Raw genomic sequence first — 21,384 nt, forward strand, 5'->3', positions numbered from 1 at the left:
CTGTTAGTTCCACAAATAATTATGAAAGGATGTTGAAATATTGGCAATCTCTAAATACAAGTCACAATAATTTTAGTTTAATCTGACCCTTCATTCTTTTTTTAAAAAATAAATTTATTTATTTTTATATTTGGCTGCGTTGGGTCTTCGTTGCTGCATGGGCTTTTTCTAGTTGCTGACAGCGGGGGCTACTCTTTGCTGTGGTGCGCAGGCTTTTCATTGTGGTGGCTTCTCTTGTGGAGCAGGGGCTCTAGGTGTGTGGGCTTCAGTAGTTGCGGCACGTGGGCTCAGTAGTTGTGGCTCACAGGCCCTAGAGCACAGGCTCAGTAGTCGTGACCCACGGGCTTAGTTGCTCCGTGGCATGTAGGATCTTCCTGGACCAGGGATTGAACCTGTGTCCCCTGCATTGGCAGGCGGATTCTTAACCACTGTGCCACCAGGGAAGCCCTAACCTGACTGTTCTATTCTATATTCTTAAATTTCATCCTCAGAAAGGAACTCAGCAAATGATTACCAAGGCTTAAGCACCACATTTTACGCAGCTGGATTTCTATATTACAACACAGTGACAACACATAACAACTAATGAAGAAGCAGTCTTTTGGGAAAGGACCTTTGATACAGTTTCCTAGCAAAGAATCAAACAAAAAGGCTATTGCTTTAAACAGATTTTATGATTTTTCAAAACCATTTATTTCTCAATGAAAGGCTCCAAAAAAATGGTTCCTTCAAGACTAAAAATTTGGTGAGTCTCACTCCTCTAAATGGGGTATAATCCTGACTGTTTTGATCCTATTATATGGAGCATCCATATATGGAGGATGGATTATATGGAGCATCCCTGAACATGGCCGGGGTGGGGAAGCCTGTGTGACTGGCTCATGCAGAAAAAATTTTGGTAGAGCCAAGCAACTTTCTGAACAGGGTCCCTGATTCTGTAAGAAGTCATCTCAAAGGAAGGACAGCTCTCCTTAGTTCTACCTCTGGCTGCATCCTATCATCACAAGCTTGGTAGGTCTTCAAAAACATTGCCCATCTGTCATACTTCCAGTCTGCATAAGTTCTCTAGCAGCAGAGCAAAAATGGAGTTAAGTATATCTAGGTTCCAGGTACTCAAAGTTCTGAGATTTAGCCAGAGAAATCCTCAGGAAGAATTACACATTGAAGAAAGTTGTAATGGCCAACAGAGGCCACAGTCAACCTCCACCTCTCCCATCCCCATGCACTGCTACAATTACGGTAAATCGTGGAAAGAAATTTACATATGAGGAATTTCTAACCCAGATTCCCAAATAGCTAAGGGAAATGAGATATTATTAACCCTGAAGGGAGAATAAGGAAAACAGGTATATCTTTAATTTAAATAAAATTCAATGTGATTCTATAAATGGAGACTGTTGCCTCCCTCTCCTTCTTTTACCTCATAAGGAATCTTTCAGGGGATGTAAATAACTGACTTTCCTAGAGCAGGGACTAAGCCATGTGGACAAGGCACACATGGCATGTCTAAGGAGTGCACTCCAGCAACTTCCAGCACGTAGCAGAGGTGCTCAGTAAATTCTTGTTAAATAAATTAATATAGTTTGGAAAAGAAAAGTCAGTATTTTTTTTTTTTTTTTTTTTTTTGCGGTACGCGGGCCTCTCACTGTCGTGGCCTCTCCCGCTGCGGAGCACAGGCTCCGGACACGCGGGCTCAGCGGCCATGGCTCACGGGCCCAGCCGCTCCGCGGCACGTGGGATCCTCCCGGACTGGGGCACGAACCCGCGCCCCCTGCATCGGCAGGCGGACTCTCAACCACTGCGCCACCAGGGAAGCCCGAAAAGTCAGTATTATAACTATATTTGAGGGGAAAAAACTATTTTGCTACTTCAAAAACATTAAAGGAAGGCATGAGATTTTTACATTTATAAAAAGCAGGGAATGGCAGTCATGATTTTAAAGGGTAGAGAAAGCAAAGACTGCCTTAAAGATACCAAAGATGTTCCCAAAAAGGAAAATGAAAACTGAAATGGCCAAGATGCCTCTGTCAAAAGTATAACCACCTAAACACCACTCTCTATGAATAAAAGTGGAAACTTGCTAAGTTACGATAGGTACTGAGTGTATCCAATCAATGGTATTTGTAAGAAGCCTGGCATGTGTTACCTTTCAAGTGTTATCTTTCTTCCTCATAACAGTTGAGCCATTCCCAAGTAAAAATCAGGTTCTGTTTCTCTAAGTAGTTACTGAGTCTTTGGATCTCACTTAATAATCACACACACACACACACACACACACACACAAAGTCTCTCTCTCACACTCACTCACTCACTTAAGATACCTTTTCATTACTCAAAAAAAGTCAAACACAAAATTAGAATCTAAAGCCCCCAAGTTACTAGCTGTATAGGAGATGCAGAAAACACTCAGTCATTTCTCTAGTCTCCCCCACCAACCCATGTTTTCAGTCCTCTCACTGGTGACTCCCAAAATGTTCCTGAAATATGAATTACCCTATTTCCCAACCTTACCCATATCTATTTAAAACTGCATAATTCAGAGGATAACTCCATCATCAGTTAATCCGAGGGCACCTGCTTTATTAGCTCTGATTGTTTTTATAGGCTTGGAAGATACTTCTATTTATAAGAATATCCTATAGTAGAACCAGATTAGAAAGCCCTGTTCTAGTCAACCAAAGCCATAAAATAAGCTTCCTTTGTCAAAAACAAACACACAAGCTCAACATACTAGCTGCCAGTCCAGGACCAGAGAGAAGAGAGAGGCAAACTCTTTCAGGGATTCTTGTGACTGTTATTAAAACAATTATAAGGTAACAAAACAAAAACCACTTACTACATGATTTTTTTTCTATAAATGGCTGAGTATGGTGATATGTCCTTAAGACAATATTACAAATGATATTAATAACTGAGTTAACTGCTGGCCTTGTATAGGATGAAATAATTAATTTCTATGTACTAACAACAGAACCATCAAATCAATCACCCTCTTTTCCACTGAGGCTATCCAGAGAATGGAGAAACACATCCCATTTCGTTCAACAGTTCACTGAAGAAAAATCAATGGCTGAGTGAATATCATCACTCTAGGCGGGCCTCCTTAGAATAACTATTAAAAGAAAGCTCTCTGAGAAGGAGACTCAGCTGATGCAGTCACACTGGCAGTTAGAACTGCACCTCACCCCTGCCCCCACCTTCCCTGAACTATCAGCCAGGCAGAACAGAACAAGTGTGGGCATTAAAGCCGGAACACCAGACAACAGACCTTGGCTCTACAACTTATTGACTATAATGACCTCAGGGAAACATATGCATGTGCTTTACATTATTCCCCTGCAAAATGGGAGAATGAAGCAACAGACTGAGTTATTCCTTAGATTTCTAAAGCCATGACACATATCTGTGATTATAAGCATAAATTAACCAGGCTATAAGCTCTTAGTACTTGTCATATAAGCCAAAAGCCGGTCTACTGGTCACTGGTTGTCCATTCCTACTCTGAGCTAGACCACTGGGAACAGCATGATTAAGAAATATTAATATGTCTTCTTATGTGTGATTAACTAACTTAAGGCAAGCAGAACTCAAAGCTGCAAAGAATTTTTTCCCAAATTTGAGAATCCTCCTTATCATCTGGCTGCTTCACCAAATACGAACAAACCAATCCAGAAAAATCCTATAAAGATCAGAGTTGAATGACAACAAAATGCTGAAAACCACACACCAGCTTAACAACTGTGTACCAAAATGCTACTCAAAGGGCTGGTCCTGGTGAGATAAGGAGCTTATGCCAGAACATAAACTAAAGGCACCACTTCTTTCATTGACAAAGTCTTGCTACCAAAAAAAAAAAAAAAAGTCATCATCTGAACAAACATCATGGTTAAATGATGTGGTTTATTTACATTCTGGCACAAGATATTAATCTCATCCCATACTAGTAACCAACAGTTCATGGACTGGCAGCTGGCTGTAGGCCACACTTGAGCGAATATTGGTAGGTTATTTAGAAACAAGTGTTTTAAAAAATGTTTTACAGCTTATCTAATACCAAGAAAGCAGACAATTTCTTTGGATATTTCTACTAGGAAAAAAAACCTCACTTTTTACTGTTAGAAAGACTAAATGAACCTGCTCTACATTCAGGAAAGTCTAAAGAAAAAGATAGTCTCTCACAGATCAGTGATAATCTTTGGTTTGGATTCCATTACTTCTTGAGGACTAATGTAATACCTACTTCAGGAGACCCTGCTTCCTCAATTCAATTCTCTAAATTACTGTCTTATCTACCTAAAACACCTATCTGGTCATGTCTCTTCCCCTGCTCTCAACGAGACTGGAAAAATGGGAGTCCATTATAGTACTCTTTCTACTTTTGTATATGTTTGAAAATTTCTATAATAAAAGGGTGGGAAAAGATAATTATTTGTGTACAAGTACCACCAGACTATGGGGTCTTACATGGCAGGGACTGTCTTATCTCTTTATCTTTTACAGGTCTTTGCAGGGTAAATAGAAGTTTATAGAATTGTTGAATTAACCTCTACTTCATCCTTTTCCTTTCTACTTTATTTTGCCAGAAGGCTGCCTGCCCTTTCCCCTCACCCCCAAAAAAGCCCTGGGAGGAAATATGGATCCAGAATGGTCGGGATGGGAACCAAAACATTTCCTAAAAGTTTGTACTTCTCTGATATGAACTGCATAAATCCTAAAGGTAGACAGGAAAAGGTGAAGATGTCCCATGGGACCTATCACACAAAATTCTAGAGTTGGAATCTTACCACTTTTAATAACAGTAGGCTAAACTGCCATATACCTAGCAAACTTTCCCTTCCTTCAAATATAAAGATGATAGTGTGTTTATAGCCTGAGAATTGTAGACTCCCTCACTCCTAACAGGGGAGTTGGCAAAAATTCTGCTGAATACAAACTTTTGAGTTTCACAGACCCCTAAAAATTAGGACTGACTTACATAACCTATAATACAGCTGTTAAAACACTCTTACTCTCCCATACTGAATATCACTTCCATGTTACTACCATACCAACCAGAGGAAGCTCCTATGCCTGTGATCAACAAATACTTTAACCTACCATCAGGTTAGTATCACCATTTAGCTATTAGCCCATCAAAAACTAAAAAGTTAACAGCCTAGCTAGCCGAATCTTCATTAAGTATTTAAAGATAAATGCCTAAACAGGCATGTATAACCCCTTCCTATATAGCTCAGAGTTAAGAAACAATCACAATGTCACATCATTTCTACTCTCAGTTCATATTTATATGTGTGTATATTCATTCACATATTTCCCCAAAATTGTTTTCGACTGAACCAAAGAAATTGTGAAAAGTGGTTTGTTGTCAACTTACAGCTTGTCCATTAGCTTCATAAAGTGGGCATTTTTGCTTGATCTTGGCCAGTTCCATATTTACTTGCTTGCTAACCACAGCCATGGGATTCCCTCCTAGAAAAAACTCCAACAATTAAATTCAACATACCTATGAAAAGAGAACAAAAACCTCAATGCAAAAATAGTTTTACTCAAAATTTAAAATATCAAAGCTTAGGGTACATGAATTATATATCAACAAAATGCCCAAAGTAAAATAAATATTTAAGTTAAGCATAAAGAAGAAAGCAAAACATTACCTATTACCAAAAATTAGTTAACATTACAGACACTTCTAGATTTTAAGTGCATAAAATTACAGACATATACATACAAAAGGATCATAACACATGCAGTTTTGTGATCTTTTTTCAACTTAGCAACAAATGTGGAAATAATTTGATGTTAATATGGAGCTACATAATTTTTAGTGGCTGTATAGTTCTCATTGTATAATAATTTAATTTTCTAATCTGTGGTTTCTAACATTCTGCTACGTCACTGTCCAGTTGTCTATTTTCTTAGGATAATTTCCTAGAACTGGATCCGCTAGGTCAAAATCTATGTACGTTTTAAATTATGCTCATACTGATGTATCTTTTCAGGAAGGCTATTTGTCAATTTACCTCTCACTAATACTGAGAACAGTATCCTAACCAATATATTTAAAAATTGTATCTATGGCTTTAAAATATAAGATTAAACAGGGACTTCCCTGGTGGCGCAGTGGTTAAGAATCCGCCGGCCAGGGCTTCCCTGGTGGCGCAGTGGTTGAGAGTCTGCCTGCCGATGCAGGGGACACGGGTTCGTGCCCTGGTCTGGGAGGATCCCACATGCCACAGAGCGGCTGGGGCCGTGAGCCATGGCCGCTGAGCCTACGCATCCGGAGCCTGTGCTCCGCAACGGGAGAGGCCACAACAGTGAGAGACCCGTGTACCGCAAAAAAAAAAGAATCCGGCCAATGCAGGCAACAAGGGTTTGATCCCTGGGTCCCGGAAGATCACACATGCCGCGAAGCAACTAAGTCCATGCGCCACACTACTGAGCCTGCGCTCTAGAGCCCGTGTGCCACAACTACTGAAGCCGGTGCACCTAGAGCCCGTGCTCCACAGCAAGAGATGCCACTGCAATGAGAAGCATGCGCACTGCAGCAACTACAGAAAGCCCGTGGGCAGCAACAAAGACCCAACGCAGCCAAAAAAAAAATACATACATACACACACACACACACACACATATATATATATATATATATGTAAGATTAAACTATTTTATGAGTCTCAGACCTTGTATTACAGCACAAAACTAAGAACTACTTACCAAGACCTGTTACTACCATGGCTCCAAGATCAGCTACGTAGTTTCCTTTGCGAAATGTAGCAACTCGTCCACCCACACGATCCTGTTTTTCAGAAATTAAATGGCTAAAATCATAAATTCTAGTTTAACCATAATAACCTGGCAAGGTACATCTCTGGGCTCTTTGATAACTTAAAAAGAAAGGTGGAGTTAAGAGTTTACATGGAGTATGATGTGAGCACAAAGAGCAAATGAAGTTTAACTATTTGAGAGAGTGGTAGGTAATGAATGACATATAAAAAAGGAACAGAATTAAGTGATGTGAGGTAGGAAACAATTTGACACCCAGAAGACATACTTAGTTACTGGTACTATTAGCCACCTACCCTGATGTCTCTAACACTAGTTGTACAGGCTGAGCAAGGGCCACTCACATAGAAAATATTTGTTCACAAATTTCAACACTAAAGGCCATTTTTCTACCATCATGTTCTGACTCTTGCCCCACAGTGTCAAAGTCAGCTGTGAATGATTTGATAGATGACTTCTCTGACAAATGCCTCTCCAGTGCAGCCCCATGCCCAAGGGCAGAGTGTCTACTGAGCATGAACTGTTGACAATACCTCTCATTTCTACACAGGCCCAAGTGTTATCTTTGCTGACTGTAGATCTTCAAGTATGGGGAAATCTTACTGAGCTGCACTGATACTTCAGTCATGGATTACATGAAAGTACTCTGTAAACTCCAAACAAACAAATGAAAAAAAGCAAAACAAAACAAAAACCTGCACACATGGGTAGGAATCATGATGATCCCATTATTCCTTGCTGTATTATTTGTACATAGGAGACAGAGGGCACACAAATGTTTTCTGAATTAATGAATAAAATATTAAAGACTGTATCAGGAATTATTTAATTTTGATCTCCCCATACTCTATTTGAAAAGAACATTTTAAAAAATCAGGAATTTGTAAAAAGCAATTTAGATTACCCTGCACAAAACATTTTGAAAGCTTTTATAAAATTTTAGATTGTTTAGGTTATGTGAGAAGTGTTTTGTTGTTGTTTGGTTTTTGTTTTTTTTAAATGGTAGGAGTCAAGGGAGGTCTTTAAGCCACTGAAAAATAATTAAATCTCAAAAATTACTCATGAAAATGATTTGAATAGTAACAGCCTAATGGGATGTTCGTTTTTTCCACTCTGTGCCATCATCCCCATCCTCTTTCAGTTTCCATTTCCCTCTAGGACTAATGATAAGGAGACAATATCTTGGCTTCACCAGGAGGTAAAAGATGGCTGCTGTCTGAGAAGCAACTCTTTTCCATTTACAATCAAACAGAATACAATTCACTCTGTCCCACCACCAAAAATAACTGCATCCTGTAAAGGGTATGTCCGAGAAAGCCCCCAAATTGAAAGTTAGCTGCAAGAAACAATGACCTGAAAATATACACCAAAGGGCTATATGGATTACTTATAAACTTTAAATAGTCACTGAGCACTTTTCAAAGTTTTACTGTCAAAAATGCTTTATCCAATGTAGTTAACACTGTCAAAATACTTTGAGTATTATTTAAATCAGTTTGGTTTAGTTCAATTTGGAGGATTCCTTAATTTGCAACAGATAATTTCCTTACCATATTTCCATTAGGCTGGGCTTCTAAACCCAAAATAAAATTCTTACCCTGGCTTCCAGAAGTGTGACATCCATTCCAAAACTTTGTAACTGACGAGCTGCTGCCAAGCCCGAGACCCCAGAGCCTATAATGATTACCTTTCCTGTCTTTTTAGCTAAAATTTAAAAATGAACAAAAATTAAAATACTTTGTTGTAGGTTTAAGAGTTTTTATTTGTCATTTTTTTAATCAAGAAAATTTCTAGGTTCTTAACGTTATGACGTCTCACAAAGTAAACGAGTCAGTTATTTTCAAAATATGAAAACTATATGAATACAAACTAGTAAATATCTGAAACTTATCAACTTTAATTCAATGTTGAAAATTCATAAATGAAATCCTTTATCTTAAGATTTACTTTCTCATTACCTCAGCCATGTGCTTTAGCGTCTGTGACCCTTGGTTAATTTATTATGAATAATCTCCCACATTTACCTCACAATTAATACTTAGGACAATTTGAGCAGTCAACCAATCGATTCTTAAAGCTATTTTCTTTAAGCTCTACTTCTGCAGTCTTTAGTTTCTTTTTATGAAAAATTATTAAAGCATAAATATATTATAAATAGACAGATGCATTAATTCTCAAAATATCCCTATCTTCTGATTCCTGACAGACATTATCCAGACACCATGAAAGGGGTAAAAAGCATTTAAAAAATAAAAATGCAACCTTTAGCATTGCATTAAAGAACTGGTTAATGAGAGAAAACAAACTTCCTACTTTATAACTGATTTTTTTCATTTTTAATAAATTTTATTTTGAATTGTTTTTTCTTAAATTGGAAATTCAGTATCTTTTACCAAGTATTTATCAAACCAGAAATTATAGGAAATTCACATTTACAGAGAGATTTTACTTTAAATTTGACTTATAAGAAGATAAACTTGGGAATATTTTGACTCTAAATATGGATTTAGAAATCAAAATAAAATGCTAAAAAGCCTCCTGGAACCTAATTTAAAACCATAAAATTCATTGGCCAGGTCCTTACTTGGGAGGGGCTTTATCCTCTTATAGATGCCGAAGTTGATAAGACCGTGACGCTCTAAATAACTGTGAACTCGGTGGACAAGCACAGTATCACCTACAGAAAAATGAATTTAAAAACATGTTTATCTTTTTAGCACTTTAAATGGAAAACTCTTTTAACTCTTCTTCTATTTCTCCATTATGAAGTCATTCTATTCATCTTTTCTATAAGCTTCAAGTCATGTGACTCCTTTAGAAAAGTGATTCTTAGAACTTTTAATCTGTGTGGTAGTCCAAAATGCATATCACATAATTATGAATTTTTAAAAATGACATCCCATTACAGATGAAATGAAGGACAAAACCAACCCTTTTAAAAGTAGTATTATGCTCATTTACTTTGGCAAAAACTTTACAAGACTGCTGGTGGCAAGTGGGAAATGAGAAAGCCAGATAGACAGCCAACTGAATGCCACCAAAGTACTATGTGGATTGAAGCTGGAACATATAGGTCTGGAGAAATTATTAGCAATCTCTGAACTCACTCACCTGTCAACACAATTAAAAAATCAGAAAAACAATTACAAACACACAAAATAGTTTTGCTGCAAGGCTCATTTTTGCATAGCACAAGAAGATGAAAATTCATTATCAAATTCATATCAAGGAACCATGAGCTTCTGGAAGGAAGTATCCATTTTCAAATCCAGTTCAAAATCAGTCCTATTGAACACACTACTTACTGTTGTAAGGCGCTTCTAATTGTTGGAGAGTAGCCTCAAAGGTCAGCTGAATCTTTGGATTATCCAACCACAACTGCAACTGTATTTAAATGATAGAAACTGTATTACAATCAAATAGACATATACCAGTTGATCACTTTAAAACATCTTTTTAACTTTAAGGCCTCAAATATAGGTTTTCCTTTCAGTGAAACAGTAAGGGTTATATTCCTGACAAAGAAACTAATGAAACACAAAACTATGTCAAATGAGTGAATTATTAAAGAAGTTAGGAGATATTTAGCCTGCCTAGTAACTTGCCAAGATCATACAGCTGGGGAGCAACAAGAATTTAAACCTGGGTTAGATAACTCCAGAGATCCTGAGTAGATACAAAATCAAATGATCAATTAGATATGTGGGGAGGGGTGTGTGCAAAGGATAACTCCTCAGTTTGGGGCTTGCACAACTAAATGAGTTGGTATGCCATTCACTGAATGAGGGACACTGAAATAAGAGATAATGAGTTAAGTTTCAAGACAACAAGAGGAGGTGAAAGACTGGCATCTAGATACATAGCTGGGGTTCAGAGGAGAGTTAAGGTTTAGAACCACTTCCTTATGGGTGATAACTGAAGCCAAGTATGTAGAAGAGGGCTCCTAGTGGGAAGGAACAGGGGAGAGAGGAGAGGACCTTAAGGAACTCTAACCAGTTCACATAGTGGCCTGTTGTTAAGGATAAGGCTATAAAGCATTCAGAGAAGACAACCAAGGAGGCAGGAGAAAAACTAGAATAATGTGTTAAGCTAAGGGAGCTGTGTATTTAAGAAAGGAGGAGTCAGATTATTTTGAATACTGCTGAAAAAGCAGTAAGATGAGGAATAAAAAATATTATGGTACAATCAATGGGCTCTAACATGAATTCTTTTCAAACTGAATATATATCTGCAAAATGCAAGACCAGCTGAATACCATCATATTTATGTCTTAGCTAAAAGTTAATAAAGACTGCTCCATAAACAAGTTTCAAAGAAGGAATTAAAGTGTAAATAAATTCAATTACAAAGAGATATGACCAAATCCATATGGACCCTCTGCTTTTCTCTGTGGCCACTGTCAAAGGAAAATGGAATTCCTCAAGCACAAAGTGGGCCCAAGTCCATCACCCCTCAACACAAGCCTTCTTCCTCCTTCCATCTTATAATATAAAGGTCAGGTCATAGGTTCTAGTTGAATAATCCTAAAGTTGTGGTTTTAAAATCTGGAAGCAAAAGATGCAGTTTAACACGAGAGAACTGATACAATTCTTACAGAAAAGAATGACTTAAGTTCCATTTTATAGCCAGAGACCACAACTCTAACCTGGGCTAGTCCTTCCCCAAATCCGGATTTCTGGTCACAGGTAATGAATCAGAGAAAATAGAGATCACTGTAAATCTACCACTCAAATTCAAGTAAAAAGTAAAAACTCCCCTCAGGATGAAACAAAAAAATTACAATTTTGTCTGAAATCCACTTAGAACAAATGTTGACATGCTACACACAGAAACTGATTCAATTATAAGACAAATCAGCTTCAGAAATGCACATTAAGAATTTTCCATTCACTTAAAAAAAATCACCCTATTTTCCTTCACAAAAAAGAACCTTTATTCTGAACTACAAAAACCTACCAATCACTCTAGATGAATGGCATTTAACAATCCAAATTTAGCAGTAGTTTTGCAATGTAATGGTCAAAATAAAGATGTTAGTGGTGGCTAAAAAGACATCTCTGAGCTACATCCAAAATAACTGAAATTACAACATGAATTTCTTCTACTTTGTATCACTCCAGAGTACAATGAATATGTTCTGAATAGTATATAAAGAATTTCTGATGAATAAAGGACATTAAAGAGAAATTCACAGAAGAAATACAAATGACTAATAAATGTGAAAAAGCAATCAGTCTAAGTAATCAAAGAAATGGAAAATAAATGAAATGATTTTGGTCTACTACAGCCGCACAGATTATCATCATTTTAATCACAAAAACAGGGCAGGGTAATGAGGGTGTCAACTGGATCAGCCTCTCTGGGAAGCAATCTGACAACATGTATCAAATCTTTAAAAGCGTTCATACTTTTTGACCAGGTAGTTTTACTTCTAGAACTCTATCCTAAGGAAATAACCAGAGATAAGAGTTAAGAATGTATAAAGCTGTTCAGAGCTTCATTATAATAAGCAAAAATGGACATTTAAATGGCCAACAGTTAAAGTATGACCCAACTGTCAGACAAAAAAATATTTTGCCAACATTAAAATCAATCATTTAGCCAGAGGAGGAAGATGAACGAGATGAGTAGAACAGAATAAGGGTTTCTCTTACCCTGGGAAGGAAAGACAAAGTGATTATTTTTAATGTATATTTTTTAAAAAAGTTATAAAGATTCTTATTGTGCATTTATGAGGTTATGAGGAATGAAAAGGATCCAAAGAATGCATGGAAGTAGGATCTCAATTTTGTAAAAACAAAAATTAAATATACATTAAAAAAAATACCTGGAGGAAAAAAACCCTAATTTTTAACAGTGGTTATCTCAGAACAATAGTATTACAGATAACTTAAAAATTCTTTCCTCTCTATTTTTCCCCCCATATTCTATATAAAAGTAATATGTACCTTTTACAATTCAGGTGGATAAAAGCTGATTGGAAACTTACTGTGCGGTTTCTAATGAACAGAAAAACCTTCTGGGTCTGCTGTGGTCCACTGATGATATCTGGAAAACAGGCTGCTTCTTGAGAAGTCATCCGGTCATGAGGAAGTCTACTCTGGAAAGCTGCACCCTCCACACCTAACAAAGAAAAGCAAAGAACTTCTGGGAAAAGTGCAAGTGAATACAAAACTAGGGATAATGATTATGCCTCAAACTCCTTTCTTGCCTGAAGAACCTCTGTAAAGCTTTGCCTTATTTGCAGACTGCTCTCACTTCCTTTTTAAAAAAAACTTTCAATTTGCTCAAAAGCTGAAACATCCTTAGGATGTAGTCATTCTTTTGAGCTTAACATTCCAAAAATCAGTTTACTAATGAGTGAAACAATATACCTTATAAAGCATAAGGCATTCAGAATATTTTCTTCATCCACAAAAAACCTTTAAAATATTGGAGGCTACTCTAATTAAAATTAGCATTATTGATAATATACAAAAACTTTTAAAACTAAAGAACCAGAGTAAAGGAAAATACACTAACAAGAAAGCAAAAGAGGCTATGGAGTGAAAAACACAATCACATGCCTTCTTTTAGGACTACAGCAGGGAACATGAAGAGGACTCTAAGGTTTAATAACCAACACATGATCTCATCAATGGCACCATCCATCAGTTCTTATAATTCAGTGCTGGCAAGCAGTGAGAGAAACTAAGCAGACTACAATGAAGAGACAAAACAAAGCAAGGAATTCGCCTTTTCTGGCAGAAACATTAGAAATGCTTTACTACATATTGCAAGTAAAATATTTTACTGCATATACTATATAGCAATATATATACATAGTATATATATAACTTACATAACAAGTATGATTATTAAAATTGGGTATTAAATTGGTATTTTTATAAGCTGATGGTTAAGTACATCTTTATAAGATGTTCTTAGAAACATTCACATATATTTTACTTTTATTTCTAAGATGATCTCTCTCTGGTGGTCTAGTGGTTAGGATTCGGCACTCTCTATCTAAGATGATCTTACAAATATATACTTAACCATCATCAGCTTCTGAACATATCAAGACAAAATTTAAAGAGTTTCGAAATTCAATACCACTGAAGTAATTATATAAGTAACAAGATAGGCACCAGATATCCATATTTAATCATTTTAAAGCACATAAAACAAGAAGCTGGAAGCACTGATAATGGAAGCAACATTAAAGGAAAGGCATTAGTAAGATTAGGAGAATAAAAAGAACAAGGCAGAGACCTTCAATATGGCGGAGGAGTGAGACGTGGAGATCACCTTCCTCCCCACAAATACATCAGAAATACATCTACACGTGGAACAACTCCTACAGAACACCTACTGAACGATGGAAGAAGACCTCAGACATCCCAAAAGGCAAGAAACTCCCCACGTACCTGGCCATGTGGCTGACAGGGTCTTGGTGCTCCAGCCGGATGTCAGGCCTGTGCCTCTGAGGTGGGAGAGCCGAGTTCAGGACATTGGTCCACCAGAGACCTCCCAGCTCCACATAATATCAAACGGCAAGAGCTCTCCCAGAGATCTCCATCTCAACGCTAAGACCCAGCTCCACTCAACAACCAGCAATCTACTGTACTGGACATCTTATGCCAAACAACTGGCAAGACAGGAACACAACCCCACCCATTAGCAGAGAGGGTACCAAAAATCATAATGAGGTCACAGACACCCCAAAACACACCACCGGATGTGGTCCTGCCCACCAGAAAGACAAGATCCAGCCTAATCCACCAGAACACAGACACTAGCCCCATCCACCAGGAAGCCTACACAACCCACTGAACCAACCGTAGCCACTAGGGGCAGACACCAAAAACAGTGGGAACCACAAACCTGCAGTCTGCAAAAAGGAGACCCCAAACACAGTAAGTTAAGCAAAATGAGAAGACAGAGAAAAACACAGAAGATGAAGGAGCAAGGTAAAAACGTACCAGACCAAACAAATGAAGAGGAAATAGGCAGTCTACCTGAAAAAGAATTCAGAGTAATGATAGTAAAGATGATCCAAAATCTTGTAAATACAATGGAGAAAATACAAGAATCGTTTCACAAAGACCTAGAAGAACTAAAGAGCAAACAAACAATGATGAACAACACAATAAATGAAATTAAAGATTCTCTATAAGGAATCAATAGCAGAATAACTGAGGCAGAAGAACAGATAAGTGACTTGGAAGATAAAATAGTGGAAATAACTACTGCAGAGCAGAATAAAGAAAAAAGAATGAAAAGAATTGAGGACAGTCTTAGAGACCTCTGGGACAACATTAAATGCACCAACATTCAAATTATAGGGGTCCCAGAAGAAGAAGAGAAAAAGAAAGGGACTGAGAAAATACTTGAAGAGATTATAGTTGAAAACTTCCCTAATATGGGAAAGGAAATAGTCAATCAAGTCCAGGAAGCACAGAGAGTCCCATAAAGGATAAATCCAAGGAGAAACACACCAAGACAAACATTAATAAAACCGTCAAAAATTAAATACAAAGAAAAAATATTAAAAGCAGCAAGGGAAAAACAACAAATAACATACAAGGGAATCCCCGTAAGGTTAACAGCTGATTTTTCAGCAGAAACTCTGCAAGCCAGAAGGGAGTGGCAAGACATATTTAAAGTGATGAAGGAGAAAAACCTACAACCAACATTACTCTACCCAGCAAGGATCTCATTCAGATTTGACAGAGAAATTAAAACCTTCACAGACAAGCAAAAGCTAAGAGAATTCAGCACCACCAAATCAACTTTACAACAAATGCTAAAGGAACTTCTCTTAGGCAGGAAACACAAGAGAAGGAAAAGACCTACAATAACAAACCAAAAACAGTTAAGAAAATCGTAATAGGAACATACATATCAATAATTACCTTAAATGTAAATCGATTAAATGCTCCCACCGGAAGACACAGACTGGCTGAATGGATACAAAAACAAGACCTGTATATATGCTGCCTACAAGAGACCCACTTCACACCTAGGGACACATACACTGAAAGTGGGGGGATGGAAAAAGATATTCCATGCAAATGGAAATCAAAAGGAAGCTGGAGTAGCAATTCTCACATCAGACAAAACAGACTTTAAAATAAAGACTATTACAAGAGACAAAGAAGGACACTACATAATGATAAAGGGATCAACCCAAGAAGAAGATATAACAATTGTAAATATTTATGCACCCAACACAGGATCACCTCAATACATAAGGCAAATGCTAACAGCCATAAAAGGGGAAATCGACAGTAGCACAATCATAGTAGGGGACTTTACCACCCCATTTTCACCAATGGACAGATCATCCAAAATGAAATAAGGAAACACAAGCTTTAAATGATACATTAAACAAGATGGACTTAATTGATATTTATAGGACATTCCATCCAAAAACAACAGAATACACTTTCTTTTCAAGTGCTCATGGAACATTCTCCAGGAAAGATCGTATCTTGGGTCACAAATCAAGCCTTAGTAAATATAAGAAAATTGAAATCATATCAGGTATATTTTCCAACCACAGTGCTATGAGATTAGATATCAATTACAGGGAAAAATCTGTAAAAAATACAAACACACGGAGGCTAAACAATACACTATTTAATAACAAAGAGATCACTGAAGAAATCAAAGGGGAAATGAAAAAATACCTAGAAACAAATGACAATAAAAACATGATGACACAAAACCTATGGGATGCAGCAAAAGCAGTTGTAAGAGGGAAGTTTATAGCAATACAATCCTACCTCAAGAAACAAGAAACATCTCAAATAAACAACCTAACCTTACACCTAAAGCACTTAGAGAAAGAAGAACAAAAAAACTCCAAAGTTAGAATGAAAGAAATCATAAAGATCAGATCAGAAATAAATGAAAAAGAAATGAAGGAAACAATAGCAAAGATCAATGAAACTAAAAGCTGGTTCTTTGAGAAGATAAACAAAATCGATAAACCATTAGCCAGACTCATCAAGAAAAAAAGGCAGAAGACTCAAATCAATAGAAAAAAAATGAAAAAGGAGAAGTAACAACTGACACTGCAGAAATACAGAGAATCATGAGAGATTACTACAAGCAACTATATGCCAATAAAATGGACACCCTGGAAGAAACGGACAAATTCTTAAAAAAGCACAACCTTCCGAGACTGAACCAGGAAGAAATAGAAAACATAAACAGACCAATCCCAAGCAGTGAAATTGAAACTGTGATTAAAAATCTTCCAACAAACAAAAGCCCAGGACCAGATGGCTTCACAGGTGAATTCTATCAAACATTTAGAGAAGAGCTAACGTCTATCCTTCTCAAACTCTTCCAAAATCCAGCAGAGGGAGGAACACTCACAAACTCATTCTACGAGGCCACCATCAACCTGATACCAAAACCAGACAAAGATGTCACAAAGAAAGAAAACTACAGGCCAATATCACTGATGAACATAGATGCAAAAATCCTCAACAAAATAACAGCAAACAGAACCCAACAGCACATTAAAAGAATCATACACCATGATCAAATGGGGTTTATCCCAGGAATGCAGTGATTCTACATTATACGCAAATCAATGTGATAAACCATATTAACAAACTGAAGGAGAAAAACCACGTGATCATCTCAATAGATGCAGAAAAAGCTTTCGACAAAATTCAACACCCATTTATGATAAAAACCCTCCAGAAAGTAGGCACAGAGGGAACTTACCTCAACATAATAAAGGTCATAAATGACAAACCCACAGCCAACATCATTCCCAATGGTGAAAAACTGAAACCATTTCCTCTAAGATCAGGAACAAGACAAGGTTGCCCACTCTCGTATTATTCAACATAGTTTTGGAAGTTTTAGCCACAGCAATCAGAGAAGAAAAAGAAAGAAAAGGAATCCAAATCGGAAAAGAAGAAGTAAAGCTGTCACTGTTTGCAGATGACATGATACTCTAGAGAATCCTAAAGATGCTACCAGAAAACTACTAGAGCTAATCAATGAATGTGGTAAAGTAGCACGATACAAAATTAATGCACAGAAATCTCTTGCATTCCTATACACTAATGATGAAAAATCTGAAAGAGAAATTAAGGAAACACTCCCATTTACCACTGCAACAAAAAGAATAAAATACCTAGGAATAAACCTACCTAAGGAGACAAAAGACCTGTATGCAGAAAACTATAAGACATTGATGAGGGCTACCCTGATGGCACAGTGGTTAAGAATCTGCCTGCCAACGCAGGGGACACAGGTTCAAGCCCTGGTCTGGGAAGATCCCACATGCTGCGGAGCAACTAAGCCTGTGCACCACAACTACCGAGCCTGCGCTCTAGAGCCCACGAGCCACAACTACTGAAGCCCGCATGCCTAAAGCCTGTGCTCCACAACAAGAGAAGCCACCACAATAAGAAGCCTGCGTGCCACAATGAAGAGTAGCCCCTGCTCGCTGTAACTAGAGAAAGCCCGCGTACAGCAGCGAAGACCCAACAGTCAAAAATAAATAAATAAAATTTTTTAAAAAAAGACAATGATGAAAGAAATTAAAGATGATACAAACAGATGGAGAGATATACCATGTTCTTGGATTGGAAGAATCAACATTGTGAAAATGACTATACCACCCAAAGCAATCTACAGATTCAATGCAATCCCTATCAAACTACCAATGGCATTTTTCACAGAACTAGAACAAAAAATTTCACAATTTGTATGGAAACACAAAAGACCCCAAATAGCGAGAGCAATCTTGAGAAAGAAAAACGGAGCTGGAGGAATCAGGCGCCCCGACTTCAGACTATACTACAAAGCTACAGTAATCAGGACAGTATCGTACTGGCACAAAAACAGAAATATAGATCAATGGAACAAGATAGAAAGCCCAAAGATAAACCCATGCACATATGGTCACCTTATTTTTGATAAAGGAGGCAAGAATATACAAAGGAGAAAAGACAGCCTCTTCAATAAGTGGTGCTGGGAAAACTGGACAGCTACATGTAAAAGAATGAAATTAGAACACCCCGTAACACCATACAAAAAAATAAACTCAAAATGGATTAAAGGGGATTCCCTGGTGGCGCAGTGGTTGAGAGTACGCCTGCGGATGCTGGGGACACAGGTTCGTGCCCCGGTCGAGGAGGATCCCGCATGCCGTGGAGTGGCTAGGCCCTTGAGCCATGGCTGCTGAGCCTGCGCTCCACAACGGTGAGAGGCCCACGTACCGCAAAAAAAAAAAAAAAAAAAAGAAAAAAAAAGAAAAAAAAGGATTAAAGACCTAAATGTAAGGCCAGACACTATAAAACTCTTAGAGGAAAACCTAGGGAGAACACTCTATGACATAAATCACAGCAAGCTCCTTTTTGACCCACCTCCTAGAGAAATGAAAATAAAAACAAAAATAAACAAATGCGACCTAATGAAACTCAAAAGCTTTTGCACAGCAAAGGAAACCATAAACAAGACCAAAAGACAACCCTCAGAATGGGAGAAAATATTTACAAATGAAGCAACTGACAAAGGATTAATCTCCAAAATTTATAAGCAGCTCATGCAGCTCAATATCAAAAAAAAACAAACAACCCAATCCAAAAATGGGCAGAATACCTAAATAGACATTTCTCTAAAGAAGGTATACAGACTGCCAACAAACACATGAAAGGATGCTCAACATCACTAATCATTAGAGAAATGTAAATCAAAACTACAGTGAGGTATCACCTCACACCAGTCAGAATGGCCATCATAAAAAAAAATCTACAAACAATAAATACTGGAGAGGGTGTGGAGAAAAGGGACCCTCTTGCACCGTTGGTGTGAATGTAAATTGATATAGCCACTATGGAGAACAGTATGGAGGTTCCTTAAAAAACTACAAATAGAACTACCATACGACCCAGCAATCCCACTACTGGGCATATACCCTGAGAAAACCATAATTCAAAAAGTCATGTACCATAATGTTCATTGAAGCTCTATTTACAATAGCCAGGACATGGAAGCAACCTAAGTGTCCATCGACAGATGAATGGATAAAGAAGATGTGGCACATATATACAATGGAATATTACTCAGCCATAAAAAGAAACAAAATTGAGTTATTTGTAGTGAGGTGGATGGACCTAGAGTCTGTCATACAGAGTGAAGTAAGTCAGAAAGAGAAAAATAAATACCATATGCTAACACATATATATGGAATCTAAAAAAGAAAAAAAAAGAGGTTCTGAAGAACCTAAGGGCAGGACAGGAATAAAGACACAGATGTAGAGAATGGACTTGAGTACATGGGAAGGGAGAAGGGTAAGCTGGGATGAAGTGAGAGAGTGGCATGGACTTATATATACTATCAAATGGAAAACAGATAACTAGTGGGAAGCAGCCACAGAGCACAGGGAGATTGGCTCAATGCTTTGTGACCACCTAGAGGGGTGGGATGGGGCGGTGGGATAGGGAGGTGTGAGGGAGATGCAAGAGGGAGAAAATATGGGGATATATGTATATGTATAGCTGATTCACTTTGTTACAAAGTAGAAATGAACACACCATTGTAAAGCGACTATAGTCCAATAAAGATGTTTAAAAAAAAAAGAAGAACAAGGCAGGTAAAGATGTAACTTAGAAAATTATAGTTAAGCTATTGAGGTGTTGCTTCCACAAAGACATGCAAACACTATCTAGGAAAAAATAATGGTTAACAAGAGGTTAAGCAAAAATGTCTAATGCTACTATGGGCTGTATGTTAAGAAATACTGTTGTTGGAGACAAGAAAAATTCATCCATTCACAGTAGATTATGAGGGCACAAATACTGTATTCACAACAGTAGATCAAATCAATAATCCTCACATTTAATGAATCTCAACCTAAAATTAAAGACTGTCAGGAGAAAATTTTTCCTTAAGGAAAAAAATAATCAGTAACAGCCATATTGTGGAGGGTGAAGCATGAAATTAAGGCATGAAAAGAAGAAATGCTGACTATCAGACATATAGGTTATTTCAGTAATTTGAAAGTTTCTAAAACTATACAGCTTTTTTTTAAAAAAATTATTTTTTGGCTGTGTTGGATCTTTGTTGCAGCACACAGGCTTGCTCCGCGGCATGTGGGATCTTCCCAGACCAGGGATCAAACCCACGTCCCCTGCATTGGCAGGCAGATTCTTAACCACTGCGCCACCAGGGAAGCCCCCACTATACAGCTTTGATGTCCCCAGTCCTGTACCCCCAAATCAAAATAAATAAACAAAAAACAAAGCCAAGTCCCCAAACATGTCACATGTATAAGAAGCATTATCTACCCAATAATCCTGAGTATTTGGACTAAATACCTCTTAATAGGTTACTTCTTGGTATATTTCATGAGTGTATACTATTAATAAGACAACCAATGAACTCTGTAAACTCTACTTCTCCCTCCCAAAAATAGGGCAGTTTTCTTTCTTAGCTATATTATCTTTTATATATATGTTTAATAAGTGGTCAATGAACATCAATCCTACTGCAAAATACTACGGTCAATGACAGTCAGAAAAACCATGTGGGGAAAAAGCACTAAATTTTACATTATATTTGGTTCCTCATTCCAAGTGTTCTTA

At 37.4% G+C, this 21,384-nt stretch overlaps 1 protein-coding gene across 2 annotated transcripts in view; it reads right to left on the bottom strand.

The window, feature by feature from the left end:
• The window catches only part of KDM1A (lysine demethylase 1A), a 64,153-nt gene that overhangs the window by 17,494 nt on the left and 25,275 nt on the right, over positions 1-21,384 (bottom strand). For both annotated transcript variants that reach the window (XM_059062135.2, XM_059062125.2), the window contains 6 exons: positions 12,773-12,906; positions 10,089-10,167; positions 9,368-9,460; positions 8,381-8,487; positions 6,715-6,796; positions 5,375-5,469 (listed from right to left, as the gene is read on the bottom strand). In XM_059062135.2, the coding sequence (XP_058918118.1) occupies positions 5,375-5,469; positions 6,715-6,796; positions 8,381-8,487; positions 9,368-9,460; positions 10,089-10,167; positions 12,773-12,906 (590 nt within the window). The remainder of the gene's footprint in view (positions 1-5,374; positions 5,470-6,714; positions 6,797-8,380; positions 8,488-9,367; positions 9,461-10,088; positions 10,168-12,772; positions 12,907-21,384) is intronic.

The sequence above is a fragment of the Kogia breviceps genome, chromosome 1, assembly GCF_026419965.1.
Source record: "Kogia breviceps isolate mKogBre1 chromosome 1, mKogBre1 haplotype 1, whole genome shotgun sequence".
NCBI classification, from domain to species: Eukaryota; Metazoa; Chordata; class Mammalia; order Artiodactyla; family Physeteridae; genus Kogia; species Kogia breviceps.